Source organism: Electrophorus electricus, chromosome 2, assembly GCF_013358815.1.
Source record: "Electrophorus electricus isolate fEleEle1 chromosome 2, fEleEle1.pri, whole genome shotgun sequence".
Classification (NCBI taxonomy): Eukaryota; Metazoa; Chordata; class Actinopteri; order Gymnotiformes; family Gymnotidae; genus Electrophorus; species Electrophorus electricus.
The window spans coordinates 16,032,388-16,052,153 of record NC_049536.1 but is presented as its reverse complement, the minus strand read 5'-3'; the positions used below and the strand labels follow the sequence as shown (position 1 = coordinate 16,052,153).

General features: G+C 43.1%; 1 protein-coding gene across 2 annotated transcripts; it reads left to right on the top strand.

Annotated features, from left to right (window-relative positions):
- The first annotated feature begins 518 nt into the window (after positions 1-518).
- On the top strand, positions 519-19,733 carry prickle1b (prickle homolog 1b). Of its 2 annotated transcripts, none has more exons than XM_027011089.2 (8): positions 519-786; positions 12,853-13,035; positions 14,903-15,016; positions 15,631-15,768; positions 16,448-16,651; positions 16,753-16,939; positions 17,046-17,891; positions 18,157-19,733. In XM_027011089.2, exons 2-8 carry the CDS (start codon positions 12,865-12,867, stop codon positions 19,056-19,058), a joined length of 2,562 nt encoding a protein of 853 aa, XP_026866890.2. In that variant the 5' UTR covers positions 519-786; positions 12,853-12,864; the 3' UTR covers positions 19,059-19,733. The 2 variants fall into 2 exon arrangements, with proteins under 2 accessions (XP_026866890.2, XP_026866891.2); XM_027011090.2 differs by lacking the exon at positions 519-786 and adding an exon at positions 8,806-8,877.
- Positions 19,734-19,766: the final 33 nt, after the last annotated feature.

Here is a 19,766-nt window from a genome sequence, read left to right as displayed (position 1 = left end):
GTTTGCCAAGTCTTGGGGCTGAAGTGTTGTCCTTGAGACACTGAGAAAAACACTTCACTCCAGTGTGCCTCAGAGGTGCTGCAGAATAACGTGATTGTCTCCCCATGCCACTCCACCACAGAGTGCCAGCAAGGAGGTCCAAGTGGAACAAATACTTAGGACAGTTATAAAGGACAGTTATAAAACTGTCAGTTAGGCTACGTTTAAAAAGGAAAGGAGTCCCTTCATTCTTTCTTGAGTATTATTGGCTAATAAACTAACTCAATACCAACTGATCTTAAATATATTTCTTTCTTACCATGCAGTTATGTTTTCTGTGTTAATATGATACAAGCACGTTTGCGCTTAGGCTACAGGCATTTAGAGATCGACTCCATGCACAATTTATTTTGGAAGCATTTAAAAGTGAGATGAGAAGACCAGCCGCTTTCTCCAGACTGCGAAGAATTCTCAGGCTGTCGAGGGATTGGTGGGGGTTGCTTGTTTAAGCCAATAGGCAGAAAGTAACGTTAATGTCATTTCAGCGCCCGTGAACGCACACGGGTCTTTAACTGGCGGAGCTATACACAGCAAGTTCACTTGCTTGCAGCTGGGGTTGAAATACAGCCCCGCGTCTACATTATGTTGGGCGATTGGTTCACATTATTTGGATACTGAAAACTACTCGATCATCGACAGTGGACGTTTTGTTCCTTTACTTGCGGTTGGAACTTAAGCAAATGACATAGGTTACGGTGTGATTATTTGAGGAAGTCTACGATTTTATCCTACTTCTGAGATTATCGTGTAAGTATGAAGTTATGCCTTTACTTTTTTTCTGCAGTGGGGTGTATTTTTATACGTTGGTTCAACTTGACAAGCTGGAAAGTCATGTTCAAACTTACCTATATGAAAAAAACAACACAGACTTTCGGTGTTACATATTTCTGGACATTTTAGCACTACATTTCGGGGAGGCAGAAAGAACGAGCGAATGAACGCGCAATAAAGTCGTTTTTGTATTTATTCTTGGTATATATACTTTTATAGTATATAGTATATATTATACTTATAGTATATAGTATAAATAGCATGGTTTACTCTTTGTGCAAGAGTCAGTGCAAACTATGATTACACTTGCTTCGTGGGCTGGAATCTATAACATTCAATTATATATATATATATATATATATATATATATATATATATATATATATATATATATATATATATATATATATATATATATACTTAATTTACTTAATCTTATGTAAGACCGATTGTAAAAGCGCAGAACGTGATTTTTTACGTTTCATGTATACTGCTCTCCAGATGTGTGGACTCAGCTGGTCCTTGTCACTCACAGCTGGCACTTCAGTCACACTGTCACGAAATTCAGGACAACTCTTTAAAATACAACCGTGCCGGAATATCTTAATCATAACGCGCAGTCAGTATCTTACGTCTCTCGTATCTTTTGGCTGACTTGTACTGCAGTTGATTCTTTAGTAATATTTATTGTTTGTAAATTCTTTCATTTTCTGACGGTGAATCCCAGATGTAGATTGTCACGATGCCCTTCGAGTGCCTGAGTGCCTGAACAACATCACTGCTCACTAACACCTTAAAGACACCTTAAAAAAAACCGGGAAAGCAGAGCGAGCTCATTCCCAATAGTAGAAGGGGTGGTGGTGTCACCTAGTGGTTGGACCCCTTTGTTAACATTGGCTTTGCTCGGCGCCTCACCACAGAGAACTGTTTTGTGGTGAAGCCTGCATTACTTATATTTTTGTCCATCTAATGTGTTACATATATGGCCATTCCTTACAGGAAGCTACCAGTCCCTTTGTTTCCTCTGTGTCTCGCAATGACTACATGAGGAGCCCACTATGAGACTCAATAACAAACTAGTTAACTAGACCCAGGGGGGTGTCAGGTGATTCCGGCAGAACATGTGGCAGGTCGCCAACTGAGCACAGTGAGGAGATCTCAGGGCTAAGTAAAGACCTGGTTAATACATGAGCCATTAGGACCACATGTTAAGTGCTATGTCAGCTGACTGGAATGCTGTGAATGAGACGGTCCCTCCAGCACCGGCCCTTGTGAGATCGCTTTTAGGCCGAGGGGGGTCCATCAGTAGCTCAGGGAGGTCCAGCATTCCTTTTAGCATTTTTTTTTTGTCTGGTGATTGTGTAACATAAACTCACTAATTGTGTAACATAAACTCACTATTAGCAGGTATTGCACTTTCCATCTCTGCGCTGCCAAAAGGGATGTCCAAAGTTTATTTCAAAGTTAGTGAGCTTGAGGAAAACTTTTAACTGTTTTGCTGTGTGTATGTGTGCGTAATTTAAAAGCAAAAAGTTGGATCCAACACCATATATCATATAAAACATACCCCAACATCTAGAAGTACTTTATATTTTTATGCTGGGTTTTCAGAGTCTTTAAATAAATGTGATCGTTAAGTGACAGAGGCTTATCTGTTGTACGGACGCCCACGTGTGCATATGAGAGGGCCATTGTGCACAGCCGAGCACACGTGCACAGGGCACTTGTGGTCTGGACACACAGCCATGTTGGTTTATGGGTCAAGAGTGCCAGGGGTGTCACAGAGCCCCCATTTATGCTGCAAGGTGCTGAACATGTGCTCGCCTATATAAATCAGGCCTGCACCACGCACAAACATGTGGCGGCCTTTGGGCCACCCGAGACATCTGTATGCGACAAACCCTGCCACGATGGCCCCTAATCAATGGAAGCCTTCAGTTGAAGGTAAACTTGAAGGCACATTTGTTATGTTTGTGCTCATGCCAATTCTGTAAATCCAGGCAAGTCAGCTTGAAAGAAGAGCAGGAAAAAGTGACGGGACCATGGCACAGCATACTGTAACTGTAGCCTCTTTGGCTGTCTAAACAACCTGGCCGACAATTGGGATTGCGCAAGACGCAAATGAGATGCAGATGAGATGCAGGTGAGACACAGGTGAGACGCAGACCTGAATTTGTTACTGCTATTAAATCAGTGTTCAGGTTGCTGGTTACACTGTCTCCAAAGATTCCCAAGATAGACAGCTGGAGGTGTATCATAGCCCTGGGACTCCTGCACTGCTTATAGAGCAGCAGCATTCCAGGCTCCAGGGCATTCTGGTCTATATTATGGCAAAACCGTGATGCGCAGGCTCTATGCATCACAGGTCCATTACCCAAGCAGAATGGTGTCATACAAGGAGAAATAACAACTGGATTTACCAGACGAGGGTCTGTGTCCCATCATCGCGACTTTCTAATCAGTATCTTCAGTGCTGTCTCTTTACAAAACGTGAGTCATAGAGACAGCTTGGATGTGCACTAATTGCCTTTGATAAGAAGTATCAGGAGGGAGATTAAAGGGGAACCACAGTGGCAATTGGGAGGGATGGAGGCTTTGTTGTTACTCTTTAAAGGATAGACAAATGGACTAGCAGACTGGCACTGTGGGAGACCTGGCAGTGTGGCAGGTGAGAAGCGTCCTCTTCCTATTTGCCCATGCATGACCTCAAGTCAGTACCAAAGCCCCAGTACAGATCTATAATGGCCATATGCTTCAGCGCAAGACGCAGAAGCCTGGTTTGGCTGTATTTGCTTTTGGGGTGGAAGGGATGTGCAGGGAGGGAGCATCGGATGCAATCTGTGCATCGAGCATCTGTTTTTTGTGTGTGCGTGTGGGTGGGAGGGTGTGTTATGGGTTGATTTTTCCTTAGTTTGGATCAATGCCATGTGCATGTTATCACCGTTAGACCCCAAAAAAACAAAAAGTTAGCAAAGCTCTGAATGCACTGTCCCAAGACTAGTCACAAGAAAACACACACACACACACACACACACAACCCAAACTGAATTAGCCATCACAAACACCCCTTTAGGATGCATGAGGATGCTGTGTGTAACCAGGCTCTCAGAGCAAAACTCCTCTTCAGTATAAAGTACAGTGCATTAATACAGCACAAAAAACCCTGACTCTCCACCTCTCCACACTGAGTACCCAGCGCTACTGGCACTGCCATCTGCAGCGTGTCATCCACTGAGCTCGAACACATACCACATACAACTGCTTCCATGTCCCCCACCATGCAGAAATCCCCTAAACAAGATCACACTCACAAAGCCGTAAAATAGACGCCAGTCTTGGTGCTCGCTCTTCACCTTTACTGAAATAAATACATGCATGGAACCTGGGGAGGAAGACATGCTCATAAATTCACCGCAGATTGCTAATGAAGGACCGGGAGTTTCCCCAGCCTCATCCCAACAGAGAATTTATTGTATACCCATTTTGCACAGGTAAAAGTATGGGAACCTAAATGCTCGCATAGTAATAGCATTGTAAATAAGCACCATGTGTGTTTATTTTTATGAACCCCAAAAACCAGGCTGTCTGCTTTCTGCAGAAAAAAAAAAAATTACATCAGGACAAACATCATTATCTTAACTCGTTCAGCTGTGAAATGCAACATGTGAAGGCTTGTCTGTTTGTACTCACTCTCTCTTTCACACACATAGACGCATGCAGTTTGGATGTGTGTTCCCACTGTGGTTAGACTGAATGGAATCTCCCTCCGGGGCTTTGACATCTGGAAGGAGACCCAAAGCCTTTACCTTTCAATGATATGCATGTTAATCTAACAGAGATAATGATCACTGTTAGTCCATGTCCTCCTCAAAGTTGTCTTTCATTCTCTTACTATGTCTGATTCCGTGTTTCAACGTCACTCCCTTTTTTTCCATCTGCAGTAGATTAATGGAGGGACCTTGCAGGACAGACTCAAACAAATAAATACAGAGGAGGGACTCTTGTGGCTGAAGTTGATGAGCCACGGCCAGCTGTCCAGTCTTCCCCCTCACGCCGTGCACCACCCTGGACATCCACCTTAACCACCATATGACGGCAAGATACAAACGGCCTATGGCCATTTTGCCGGATTGACATTACACGGCATATACAGAGGGAGCTTGGTTTGTAGACCAAGGCTGAGTTTGTTTGAAACAGAGGGACCACTGTTTTGGGATCGGCGCAGCCGATCGCAGCTCTGAGGTTCCCACACCGCTGTCCTGGCGCCATGTGTAAATGGTGGCGGAAGCAGTGTAAAGCACAGCCTGTCAGGCGGCTAAAAGTATTAGGCTGGGTCCTCGGTTCCCTGCACATGCTATGTAAGTGGTTTATAAATGATGAGAAAGTAGCTGGATTAAGTAATACAGGGGAGAGAGAGAGAGAGAGAGAGAGAGAGAGAGAGAGAGAGAGAGAGAGAGAGAGAGAGAGAGAGAGAGAGAGAGAGAGATAATGCCTTAGGGATAGCGTCATTACTGTTTGTATACCCAGTCGCGGTTCCCTAGCCTACATGTGTCTTTGGGGATAGGAGAGGCATTAATTACCATCCAAATGGTGGACGTGATGCAAGATAGTACTCAGGGTTGCGATTGCCATGGAAATAACTCCAACTCTATACTTAATCCCTAAAAGCCTGGAGAACAAAATATTATCCAGACATCCTTAGCGATATCATTGTCATCCTAAACACCAGTCACTCTGTATTCGATTTTCAAATCATGGTCAGATTTAGTTCGTGTGGAACCTGATTTAACACATGAAACAACTTTGATTGCAATATTCCCATAGTCCCTGAAGTTAGAACTCTGACTTCCACACAGACACTGACGAGGGACAGTTTGCCATAAAGCTTCAGATAGATTAGTCACACAGTACAATTCAACTCCACCAGCCAAGAAAAATAAACTAATTTATAATAAAGCGTTTCAAGTTTCGCTTCTGCCTCCACGTTTAATGCGCCATCGCTCGTAAACACGAATGGCTTGTGCGATATTGCTGTCTGGTCTGTTTCCTCCGCGGAACGCTATATCATCAATAATCAGAGTCATCAGTCTGCTTATTAGGTGCAGATGGGTTTTTTTTGTTTGTTTTTGTTGTTGTTTTCGGAAAAGAGGCTAAATGATTGTAATTATCAGACGTGGAAGCGGGCTGAGACCCAGCAGAGAGTGTCCGGCAGGAACACTTTACTGGGTGGTCCCCCATCTTCGTGCAAGCACTGTGCTTGGACACTCGAAAGGCTTGGGGCTGTATTGAGATACATTAGATAATTTTAAACGTATCCTCTGTCCCGATGCATAAAAATGAAAACGGTGGCTGTTAGAGTGGGCTGGGTGTGTGTGAATATGTTTTCAGTGAAGTGAAATCTGTAGCTAGGCTTTCTTAAGACAAAATACATTAGTTAACAATAGAAAATTAAGCTGCGCCTTAATAAAATAGGAGCGCCTTAATAAAATAGGCTTTTACACACACACACACACACACACACACACACACACACAGAGAGAGAGAGAGAGAGAGAGAGAGAGAGAGAGAGAGAGAGAGAGAGAGAGAGAGAGAGAGAGAGAGAGATAGAGAGAGAGAGGGGCTAAATGGGGCAGCAGCTGAAGTCCTAGGGCTAAAAGGACAGAGTCAGGTAGTCACTGACCCATAGCTCCAGCTCTCCCACACAGCTCACCCATACAGATCAAATGGAGTGTGCTACAAATAAATACTCCAGAGTTATCCAGTCTATTAACATGGTCACTGCTAACTCTGTGAAATGACTCTGATGATAGCTGAATGATGTTTGTCTGTGCACACATGTGTCTGTTTGTGTGTGTGTGTGTGTGTGTGTGTGTGTGTGTGTGTGTGTGTGTGTGTGTGTGTGAGTGTATGTGTTTGTGTGTGTTTGTGTGTCAGTGTGTGTCTAAAGTAACCATTTTCCCCCTCACAGCTTTGTTTATTGTAATTATGAGTGTTTAATAATGGGACAAGCTTTTATTATTATTTTTTAAATAAAACTCAGTAGGTTTAAACTATGATTACTTGAATTATGGGATTAAAAATGTTATATCTCTGATTAGATAATGTAAATCAATAATGATCCCTTTGTTAAATTAGATACAGTGGAATTTATCAATCAACTGCTGTCAAGATTTTAGCCTGAAACCTGAATGGTGGGTTTAGGTAGACTAGATGTATGAGAAAATGAAACAGAAGTCAAGCTGTAAATCCCTCTCCTTAATGACACTGAGAATCTTCAATCCTGTGTAATACATTTGGAGTAGAAAACTGCAGGTTATCTTCCAAGGATTTTAGTTCTGCTGGTGTGAGCATGACACACAGCATGCGTGATGCTGGGCGAGCCCCTGCACATAGCTGTGAAGTGTGATAGCTCTCAGCTAATTTGGTCTTTTTTGTTCTCTCCAAGCATTCAAGACTGTGGTTACAAAGGAACATTGGTCTTTTCTTTTTTTCTTTATTGACTTTTATGACCCTGCTCTACTGCCATGGAGGTGTCTCGATAACACCCCTTGGCGGCTATTAGGTCTTGGCACGCAGTGCGCTGTTTTTATGAGCCGGTTATCTCACACAAGTCTGGTTATTATACTGTTCGCTGGCTTTAAATATTAACACAGGCCTGCGAAAAGCACAAGGCCATCCCCAACTCTTTATTTCTGGCCTGGCAGCCATGAATTGGGGCGGGACTGAAGGCAGCGGCATTACAGCCACGTTCAGGTGCAAACTGTCAATGCCACGCTAATTCAGGCAAGTGGCAAAGCTCGGGCCATGAACGGGATCCTAACGTACATGCAGTTGAGGCTGTGTGAACTGGATAGCAGTTGCCGATGTGTGTTGTAATAGGTGTAAAAAGTGACAGTAGCCTGAGAGAGAGAGAGAGAGAGAGAGAGAGAGAGAGAGAGAGAGAGAGAGAGAGAGAGAGAGAGAGAGAGAGAGAGAGAGAGAGACTCAGCTGGATCCTCATTGGGTTGAGTGTACTTGCCTGGGCATATCGAGAGGTGATAGAGGTCAAAGTCGACAAAGGGGTCAATAGAGGTCATCAAAGGTGTCAACAGAGGTTCCTTTTCATGCTCTACTGAGACTACCCTAAAATGGCTGGAGCTTGAAGAGCAACATCTATCCAGAATGAGTCTCCTTGTTTGTTCACCTTGTTGTCAGGGCATGTTCTGATGGTTTTGATTTGATGTAAATGCTTGGCTACACTTTTGCTAGGCAATTGTGCAATTCTGGCTCATGGTCCCACTGGTGTGAAAGGCCTGTATGTGGGAAGTTACACTTCAACTCTCAAACCATATTTGATGCACATATGGGTCTACCCCAGCAGCAAAGCAACTTCATAGTGCGGTGTGTTTATTGCACTGAATTCACTTTGTCAAAGCATTTCCTAGCTACGATTCATCCCCACCCAGGACATTTAGCAATCCTGACACAAACAATGGACTTATCACGGAAAATAGCGGGTCCTCAACCCACATCCCCCCTCTAGAAGTTTCCTATTTTGTCTTTTACAGTAAGTGAACATCCTGAATGCCTTTGAACTGTTAACCTATGGTAATCAAACTTACACTGGAGCAATTGTTGTGCATTGTACAAACACTTGAATGTGTTAACTGAGACATTAACATGTATATATAGCCACACTCTCAATGGCACATCAGCACATACTGCCACCACTTTCAGGTACTGGTTTATTGAGACTATTTAATGACTTGGAAGACATTATCCATTCAAGTGTAAACAGCTTTTGTTTGCATGGAATCTTTAGGCACACAGATTTTTATTTTAGAGATGAAATGAAAAACAGCTCTTCCTATGCTCTCCCTCTGTTTCACCCTCCTTTTTCATGAACATCTACTTACCATATACTTGTTTGTTAGAATATTAAGTATGGCAATGCCTTTAAAATGAATGATTAAGTTCTCATGCTTTTTAGAAATTCTGGACAGTGTGGTAGCTACAAGCATGGAGAAGCTTGACTTCAAGGAGTAAGAGAGATGAACTGGGAACCAAGGGTGTGCGCAGGGGTCAAAGGTTGGTTGAACAAGGAGACTCATTAGTTAGATGGCACTGACATGTGAATGCAACAGGACAGTGACCATTCTTAAGCAGTTGTCACTTGGCATGGCAATGTGGTGAAATATGTGTTATCACATATAATGGCTTGGCAGGGGAAGGTCACTCCATTTTACAATGTGAAGTAGAGGATGTCCAACCTAGGTGTTTAGGACATTGCTTCCTTAAAGATAAAGTCTAGGGAACCATGCAAGGCTGTGGGTGATAGCGTGGAGCTAAAAGCCCTTGAAGGAAACAGGAAGAGAAGTGCTCTTCAGTCCTTCAACACACATGCCAAGGCTTTTTAGCTTTTGTACATAAAATTGGTAAAGAAAGATTCATCATTCAGGGTATTTTAATATGCTTTAATTAAGTTAGAAAGGTCCTGACTTTGTCTTTGCCTTTGGCCTCACTCAGTGGAACCATTTAATATGGCACACTTGGTTGTGCCATATGGTCACTTGGTTGATCTAGATTATTTTGCTTTGAAGGGAGTTCCTTTGAGTGTTTCTGATAAACATCTTCAGGAGAGAAGGGGTTTCATGCGGTTCATTCTCTATGTGAAAGTGCTCTTGCTCAGGCTTCGCCGGTTCCAGGTTTGCCTGCTCTCAGCCCTTGAGTATGCTCTACACAGATATGCTTTGTCATCTCATGGACAGTTCAAGAACAGCTGAGAGCTCCAAAGCGAGACTCGGCCTGGTTTTGGATTAATTTTGGCGGTCTTGTGAGCACATCCTCAAGTGAGACTTGCCCCACGTTTAGACGCATCAATCCAGACATCAGAATTGCTCTGCCTTAGTTTCCATGGCGATGGCAGAGCGGCGTGTCGGGTGAGGGCAGCTTTTGTCTGATGAACAATGATGGTGATACATTTGTCATGTGACTTAACATGAGCACTATGAGCCCTTTTAGAGTCCATATCATGATCAATGGTGGAGGCTGACATCATCAAGTCAAGTTTCAGTTCTCTAAATCAAAGTTTGGTTTGCTAAGGCAGAATTTGCATTATTTGCATCACACATCTAAAATGAAGGCTCAGAATTTGTTCACTGTTGAAGTGAAGAGGAGAGAGGTGAGTTGCAGGGCCCTTTGTCACCCCACAGCCTGTCAGGAGACCGATACAATAAAGGCAACGTCACCTAGCGCTTGTGAGAACCGTACACGGTTCAGTTTAGTACTGATAAAAACAGAGGGTTGGATTTCAATAATAGCCATAGATCAGTGATTTTATATTGTTTGGATTTGATCTTAAATACCACTTTGCTTGGTAGTAGGATATCATCATTTATTGTTTATTGCTTCAAATTTGTTATAACCATCTCTCACATGACATATGTATTAAGTAGAACAGGAACTCTGACCGCTGTCAGAAAATGATAACCTTTCAAAAACACATATAAGTAAAATAATGTGCTATGAAATAATCTTGTGGGTTGACAGGTTTACCTATTTTAAAGGTTTGTGAACAAAAGGTTAGAATCTGTTAGCTTGAAGGGGCTTGCTGACTTATATATGTAGACAGTCATCTGACAGGAGGAATGTATGAAAATGTGTGTGTATCTGGAGGATTGTCTGGAGTGGGTGTTTGAAGTACAGTGGGAGGAGGGTTTGAGTGAGAGGGGGCTGGCCTCAGGGTCTTACTAGGGGAAGAGAGATGTTGGAGGGACACACACTCACTTACACACTTGTGGACATGAGAGACAAACACACACTGCCATTCCATGTTCAAATATTTGAATGTTAAAAATTAAGGTCTGCTGATAAGAGAGCCCTCCAAATCTATTCAGTTAAGTGGTGAGGCTTAGAAAGAAGAACTTAAAACTTGTTGTTAACATGCTTTTCTGGAACCAATTCCATCAGCATCATTACCTGTAGAAAACTTGTACTGGAAATACTAAAATGCTTTACACTGAGGTAAGATGGTATTTTATTTGAAATGCTCCTCAGTAGTGTTTTATCTGAGAATGAGAATGTTGTTTTCCCATGATGACCTTGGATGATTTATGTGGGCGATATTATGCCCTGGATGTCTTGGGAAAGGGACCAGAATGAATTGCGCATGATGTTTAGTGTTCAGTACCATTGAGTTGAAGCTGAAGACCCATTTGTCTGTCAGCTTCTGCAGGATTCATTTGTGTGAGGGAGTGTGTGTGTATTAGGGAGGTTATTCTTATCTTGAATACCTTGAAGTCCTAGATGTGTCTTTGCTGGTGGTCTCACTCTTTTTGATATCAGCTGCCTGAGTGTGTTTTCCATTAACATAACACATTTGGGTGAGCTTCTTTTATCTTCTGACCAGTTCACCTAGTTGGATGTTGGTTTACTAGTTCACGCACCCATGATTCCCAAAGTATTAATATAAAACTTGATCAGAAGTTAATTTGCTGTCATCTTCATTCTCTGCGCAGACTCTGTTAATTTTTTTGTGAGAATTAAGCACTCTTGCGGCTCCACATCTGGAAGATCTTTACACTGCACACTTGTTGCGACATTTTGGTTTGTTTTTTTTATGTTAAAACACCGTTTCTTTGACATACCTTTCCGGAGGTTGCTGTTTTTGTTGTGGCACAAAGCTGCACATTGTGTTGGTGCCAGAATGACAAGGTGTAACATGAGTGCCTGTATATGTTGGCTGTGGAAATGGCTATGGAATTCACTTTGTCCGCATAGCAGGGACAGAGAGAGGGACAGAGGGAGAGGGAGGAAGAGAGAGAGAGAAAGTGAGGGAGAGAGAGGAGAGGGAGAAGGAGAGAGAGTGTGTGTTGCAGGGCTTAAACAGCATTAAGTATATCACACCTGTGTGGAGTGCTTTTCTCACTACATTTTTCTAATGAAGTAGGCAGCATGATAGTTTTAGAAACAAAGGCTAACGACAATTAGCCCATTTAGTTTTTAATTTTTTCCAGTTTAATAAGGCAACATGGGCTGCTTGGACACTTCTAGCTGAAATCATAATAAAGATCTGACTCTTGGACAGTTCTACTTGTCCTCTACTTACTGTATATATTTTTACATGCGTTTTTATGGCTTAAACTGATATACTTCAAGCCATAGGTCTAGTGTGTGCCGTGCTTTGCTGACCGCGTAGTGCAAGGGCTTTTGATATGATTCTATACTGCTTTAAAGTGATCAGCTCATTTCCACGTGAATGCAGCCATCGCATAGTGACGAGGGCTGAATGAATCATAGTGGTTGGAAAATAGAGAAATGCTATCCAGCAGAATTTGCATTGCCATTTGACTCAGCGCATGGAGGGTCAGTCAGACCATGGCTGACTTTAATTAAGAGCTGCCAATAAGGATAAGAAAACCCGGGGACTTTGACTTACATTTGTAGACTTAAAAGCCATTCATGGCAGACTGTGCTAAGAGACGGCTGGGAAATGACTGATATGTAATTTATACTGTGATTACCACAGCATGCTTAGAAAAAAAGGCTTTCTCTTGGGTCAGCTGGGAGGTGACGTGTGAAACTCTGCGTTGGTCTCATTTGCAAATCAAAGGATTTGAATGGAACAGAAGTGCCTTTTTCAGCACCTAGAGGCCAAAGCCTTCTTATCTGACCAAGAGAACTCTGAAGTACTTGAGTACAAAGTTACAAAAAGACAGAAACAAAAGCTTTTAATCTCTTGTCACATATACACCAGTCTTATCTACAAGTAAAGGCTTGGTCTGAAGATCACATAGGGCTGAGATTTCTGAACATAATCTTTCTTCAATCTAACCCACCTGTCAGTCCCCATCACAATGCCTGAGCATTTAGTGAAACAGGGAGAATCTCACATCTGCTTAGTAGTCTTCTATGTACTGAGTATCACCATGGTAATATGCCTGCCTGTTTGGGAAGGTCTAACAAATTCACTGTTTGTGGTTAACTTCTCTTGGCTCTAAGGGAACTCTCTTCATCTTAAAGAAAGAGGAAGACCAATTCTCCTTTTTTCCTGCCTTTGAACAGTACCCTTGTCTAATGAGTCTGGAGTCAGTGTCGGCGTTCCGGCCCGCTGCCAGGACCCTGGGCATGGAAAAGCGAGGAGCCAAGATGGCACTGGGTTTCCAAAGGAGCTCCACCTCAGATGACGACTCTGGTTGTGCCCTGGAAGAATACACCTGGGTCCCTCCAGGAGTGAGACCCGACCAGGTGAGCATGGTGCAATATTTAAACTCTATCACACTCGCAGATGCGTCACTCATGTCATATATTACATTTAGGTGTTTTCAGAGTTAGACCTTGTCATTGTTGCTTTTTACATCTGACTTTCTTGACATTCTTCAGAAGAATCTACTCACTTTCTAGTGACTTTGAAACATTCTTTTATTATCAGAAGAGTATACGCTTCTTAAGAACCTGTGATATTTTACACCAGACAGACAGAACGTACAAATAAAACCAGAAATAAAACTGTTCAATCTGTCTTGGGCGTTTCCTGGTTAGCTGAAGGGGTGTACAGTGCAGAATGCGCACGCCACTGAAAACATGCCATTATACTTTCAGGAGGGTGTGACGAGCTACAAGACAAGTGGGATTATAAACATTTTCCTTGATGACCAGATTTTTGAAGCACTGATCTATTAAACTGAGCCTTCTTCTCATGTTTTTTTTAAAAATCATTTCAAATAGATTTAAGCCCTTTTCTGTACAAGTGGAAAACTTAAGTTTCAGATATGTTCTACCCTAAAACACAGCCATGTGTCTTAAACCACATATAAAGGTGCTCTTGGGCAAAAAACAACTTGTGTCTCCTCTTTCTCTGAGTGTGAGTGTGAAGCACTGTGGCTTCCCCACAGCTGGGATTACGGGAAAAACCCTTCACTGCTTTAGATTATGGCGCCAGAGCATCAGGAATGAAGAAGTGCAGCAGTTTGCTATGCTTGAAAATGCAAAAGGAGACAACCAAGTCATTAATGGCAGCAATTTTATTTCAATTTGCTGTTCCCTGCTCCACAGCAGAAGATGGTTCAAAACTAGTGAAGTCATCTGTGAGAAAAGACCTAAATGTCGAAACGCCATATCCTGGCTCTAATGTGTATTGACTCGTGGACCCAAAATCCATCCTCCTGTAGTGACTCTTTCATCTAGAAGTCATCATTAGACTCGTAATTCTTGTTATTGGTGCTGATGGTTTTTCATTCTGTGTTCAGAATACATGGTTAGCCTTCCAGTGAAACAACCTGCTATTATTGAAAAAACTTGGAAAAACTGGTTATGTCACCAACTCGACAGTTAATTAGAGATGAGGGTGAGGTTTGGACTTGTGCAACACTGGAACTGTACACTCTGCAGTAAAACTATTAAGAGGAGCTACTTTCTACCCTGGTTGTGTGTAGTTTGCAAACTAGAGTAGGTCTAGAGGCTAGATGGCACTTTCCTAAGGCTAGGTGGGCGGGCCCCTCTGCCTTTAAACATCCACACATGGAAACAATGAGGAGCGAGATGGGACAAGGGAGGAGGAGTGGAGAGTGAAAGAACGAATGCATAGAATGAAGCTTTCTCGCCCAACCCACCTTCTCCTAGTGTCATTTTGTGTTGCATATCTTTGGTCATAGTATTTCCCCTCATAGTATGAAAATATGAGAAATATTATGGCTGAGGATGAAGAAACTGAAATGTTTTCAGGGGTAGTACAAGTTAAGAGGGACTTTATTGCTGTTTGTAAGATGCCTTTCCCACCCACCCACACATCCACACACCCAGCCACACACAGATTGTTCCAGAATTAGCAGCCCGGCTTCAGCATGACGCTAACACTTATATGATGGACACTCTAGTCAGCATCTATATCTGCCTTAATGCTGCCTGTCCCATAACTATCCCCAAGGGTCACTGCTGACAATTGCTGACTTTTAACCTGCTTTATATGAGTCAGCTCATTACCCCACTGCTGGACAGACAAGTAGAGCAAGCTTATGACAACCTAAACAATATAAAATTAATGAATGCTAGTGGTGTTGTAAGCTGCTAAAAGCCCACACTCATGTCTAACCCCCTCCCTCTGTGTCTCCTGCAGGTCCAGCTCTACTTCTCCTGTTTGCCAGAGGAGAAGGTGCCATATGTCAATAGCCCTGGAGAGAAACATCGCATCAGACAACTTCTGTATCAGCTTCCACCTCATGACAACGAGGTATGAACCATACCACCTTAGAGCTGTTGAATGACTCAGATATTCAAAACAACAGCCCCCTCCTACTAATGGCAAAGTCTGTTTCAGTGATCTTTACATTATTGTAAATGTGAGTCCAGTGATTCCAGTGGGTTATCGAGTCATTAATCCTGCACATCTTGCGTGTGCCCTTTGTCCTCCCAACTACTGTGGCTTTGGACAATAAACTCTTTCTTGGTGTAATTTTTAGGATGTTTGCTGTCAGGGCCCCACAGCAGTGAGAGTTCCTGGCATAGTTGTGGCCTTGGTGAAAGCTCGGCAAAAGAGCCGCTCAAAGCTCTTTTAAGTGTGACACTGCTATTTACTGCCATGCACTGGCAAGCAGACCTGCTTGTTTGCCTCTTCTCTTCTTTTATCTGTCTGAATGTCTTCTCATAAACACTGGGCTTGATTTGTATACTTTCCTGCTCTGCTAATCCAAGGCTGTGAAGGAAAAACATACTAAAAACAAAACAAAACAAAACATCAAAAGCTTTTCCTCACTCACTTCTAGCGAGATGATTGGGGCAAAAGTCACCTTTTTTCTCATCTGGTTTTGATCTGGATAAATAAACCTTCACTTCCCTTCATCTCAGATCCGATACTGCCAGTCATTGAGCGAGGAGGAGAGGAGAGAGCTCCATATGTTCAGCGCACAGAGGAAGAAAGAGGCATTGGGCAGGGGGACTCCACGACTCCTGCACAGGGCCCTGCAGTTCACAGCCTGTGAGCATGTATGTACCGCCAATGCACGCGCCTCTCACAAAACAAAGATGCAGAACGCCCAAATGCAGGAATTTACTCACATTGTACTATATCAGTGTAAAGTAGGAATTCCAAGCTTTCCGTCCACCATATACATCTCCTTGCAGTGTTGTCAAGACATGCACTTTTACTTTGTGATTCCTTACAAGGGACCCCAGAGTTGCAAGATAGTTACAGAAGCCCTTCTGTCACATGGTCTCAGCACTAGTAAAAGAACCTTAGCTTTAATCAACCTCATCAATAAATATGCAAAGTAATTAGCTGTATCACACATGATATGGTAGGCCCACACTGGTAGGTTTATTCTCAAGTTTCCAATGCCAATAATTGCTGGGCACTCAACAACAAGGCCAGCTTTTAATAATGAGAAACAGCTTTGAAATACATACTGTGGCTTCAAAAAAGACTTGTGGCCTTGTATTTGGTCATGCTCTACTGAATTATGGAAGGCCATTTAATCTTTAAGGGATGAAAGGGTTATGGAGAATGAAATTTGGGTGTCTGTTCTTCACAAATGCAAATTGCGGCCCTTTTAAAAGCCCACTGTTCTGCCCTGACTTATGTGTTTGCAAACAGTTCTGTTTGCATTAAGCATGCAGCCTCTGGCTACTTATAATGGGTCTCATGAGTTCTTGATGTGAATTGCAGTGTAAGGAAACCATCAGTGGGGGAGAGATGGCAGTCTTCGCCTCGAGGGCTGGCCAGGGGCCTTGCTGGCATCCAGCTTGTTTCAGTTGCTCCACCTGCCACGAGCTTCTGGTTGACCTCATCTACTTCTACCACAGTGGTAGGATATACTGCGGAAGACATCATGCTGAGCTCCTGAAGCCAAGATGTTCTGCTTGTGATGAAGTAAGCATGGGCCATTCCTACCAAACCTTGAATACATTTCATCCACTTTTGGGAATACATTTTTATACTGTTAAAACAACTTTTATACTGTGTTCTCACAGATCATCTTTGCAGATGAGTGCACAGAGGCCGAAGGTCGTCACTGGCACATGAATCACTTTTCCTGTTTCGAGTGTGAGACAGTTTTGGGGGGGCAGAGGTATATTATGAAGGATGGTCGTCCCTTCTGCTGTGGCTGCTTTGAGTCTCTATATGCAGAATACTGTGAAGCCTGTGGGGAAAACATTGGTAAGTGAAAGACTGCATTTTCATAGCAATTCATATTATTATGACGTGATTAACATTATGCTTGAAGATAAGTCCATTGCCTTACAATTTCTGCTGTCCTGCTCAGGAGTGGATCATGCTCAGATGACGTATGAAGGTGTGCACTGGCATGCCACTGATAAGTGCTTCTGCTGTACCCATTGCAATATGTCTCTCCTTGGATGCCCCTTCCTTCCGAAGGATGGGCGGATCTACTGCTCCAAGGCATGCAGCCTTGGTGAGGATGTTCACGCTTCTGACTCATCTGACTCAGCCTTCCAGTCGGCTAGGTCACGAGAGTCCCGGCGCAGTGTGCGGATGGGCAAGAGCAGCCGGCCTGCAGTGCATTGCAACCAGGTGCCACACTATCCAGCAGTGGCAACCGACTGCCCACACCCGAGCCTTCACATAGACACCACAGAGACGGTGTGTCATGAGCTGGAACGCCTCAACTTTGCAGAGGAGCACTTCTTAAGGGACAGGGAGGTGCAGGAAGATCCTTTGGAAGGGTGGGCTGAGCATGAGGACTACATGACGCAGCTGCTCTTGAAATTTGGCGAGCATGGAGTTTTCCAGCAGATGGAAGATGCCAGGCAGGGAGAGCAGTGGACGCTGACAGATTCGGATGCCTGCAGGGCCAGACAAGGCGTGAAGATGGGTGCCCATGATCTGGCCATTAAAAAACATCACACAGATGTATCCTGGACCCAGTCTCAGGATGGTCTTGGAGACTCTGCCTACGGTAGTCATCCAGGGCCAGCCAGTGCCAGGAAGATCCAGGAACTAGAGCTAGACCAAGGAGCAGGGGCTGGCTTTTGGTCTGAGCCTAGGCAGTGGTGCAACAACTCTTTAGAATGTATCACAGATGAGCTAAGAAATTCAGAGAAGAACGTAGGGGATTCCATGGACTCCCTCGCTCTCTCAAACATCACTGGTAAGTTCAAGTTCGGTTTATTCGTCACATACATAGTCATACACAGTATAACGCGCAGTGAAATGGGGGAACATACTTTCTATGTCCAAAAAGTTGCTTTCAAACAATGCTGTACCATTTCAGAATGCCTTGACAGGTCCTCTAAAAAGGAGTAATTTTAAACGTAGTATGCTATTTTTTTTTCATTTTTGAACATTACAAGTTACAGGTTGCACTGTTGTCGGCTGGTCAACCTTATCTGACTTTTTGTGAACTTCTTTTTTAGGAGCCTCGGTTGACAGAGATAGCAAAGATAGACAGATCCCATACTCATTTCAAAGCATCACTCAGCAGGAGCCAGATGAATGTGATAAAATGAGCAACATGGGTACATTAAACTCCTCCATGCTACACAGGAGTACCAACTCCTTAAAGAGTCTGAACTCACTGCTGGACAATGAGGAGGTGCTAGGAGAAGACGAGATGCAAGAGGACAAGGGGCTTTCAGTGTCCCTTTCAGGGGAGCTGCCTTCCCCTCTCCACCTCCCTGTCCTGAGACGGACCAAGTCCCAGTCTCAGTCCCGAACGCAACAGGTAAAATTTTCTGAAGATGTCATGGATAATGGATATCATGTGGAAACAACATCACGGCTGCCTCCAGTGAATGCAAAGGCACACAGGCGGACACATAACATGGAGGAATCACCCAGACGAATCAGCCATCACAGACTGCATCATAGACGCCGACACGGCCAGAAAACGTGCCCAGAAAACGGCCTCCACCTGCCAGCCAAAGAGCACACAGAAATGCTCTGTGAGACTCATGTAGTTCCCGATATATCCAAATACAAGAAAGGAATTCTCCTGAACCATTCTGGACACAGACAGCACCTTTACCACCAAACCACATCGGACTGTGCACTGCAGAGCATGGCCTGCCCGGAACACTTTCAAGACTTATATGGTGATGATGAAGACGACTGGTGTTCCACGTGCTCCTCCTCATCCTCCGAGTCTGAGGAAGAGGGATTTTTCCTGGGCAAACCTATTCCCAAGCCCAGGTCCCAAAGTTTTCATTATTACACTGAAGATTCCCAGACGCGCGTAACTGCTTTATCGCCTGTGCATGGCTCACGGACCAAATCTAAAAAAAGAGGCCACAAGAACAAGAACTGTATTATTTCATAGATGTTCCAAAATATTCACATACTTGAGTCTTTATAACTCTGCGAAGGGACAGGCCATGAAGACCACAACATACAAATGTACACATCTGTCCCTTCAAAGTAATTAGGTGCCACTACAAAGACATTATTTCAAGTTTGTTTTTTTTCTTTTTTAGTTTTCCAACCTCCCACAAAATTGGGTTGGCACTGTTGAACTTTGAATGAACCAATGTATAGTAAAAGCAGTTAGTTGCATAGAAACTAACTAAAACTATTTAATAGAGCAAACATTAATGTATATTTGTTAAATTAAAATTGGATTGCTAATATTTTTTTATATCCCAAAATGATATCAATAGACAATGAAAATGATATCAATAGACAATGAAGAGTATATTTCACTTTTGCCATTTTGCTAACCAGGGCTTTGTAAATTGAAAACGGTGATGTGTTGTTCATGTGTATACAGGCCAGCAATACAGCACAGTACTTTGTCCATTTAAGCAACTATAGTCTCTATACTATAGCTTTGTCCATATGCTTATCCCCTTCAAATAAATGGGGGAAGGCACTTATCCTGTTGTTTTTCACCCCTCTATAAATGTATACCTTTCACAGATAAACATTCTACTCATTTTTGACATTAATACTCCAGACAACGTTGTAATTAAAATTGAATAAATATTTGTAAAACATATACTATAGTATTGTGTCACTAATTCTAGTAGAC

Bases quoted from the DNA above. Each gene is read 5' to 3' on its own strand.
- prickle1b (XM_027011089.2), top strand. From the start codon at position 12,865: ATGAGTCTGGAGTCAGTGTCGGCGTTCCGGCCCGCTGCCAGGACCCTG. The intron at 15,017-15,630 runs GTATGAACCATA...CCTTCATCTCAG, and splicing joins TTCCACCTCATGACAACGAG to ATCCGATACTGCCAGTCATT. The intron at 16,940-17,045 runs GTAAGTGAAAGA...TGTCCTGCTCAG, and splicing joins AGCCTGTGGGGAAAACATTG to GAGTGGATCATGCTCAGATG.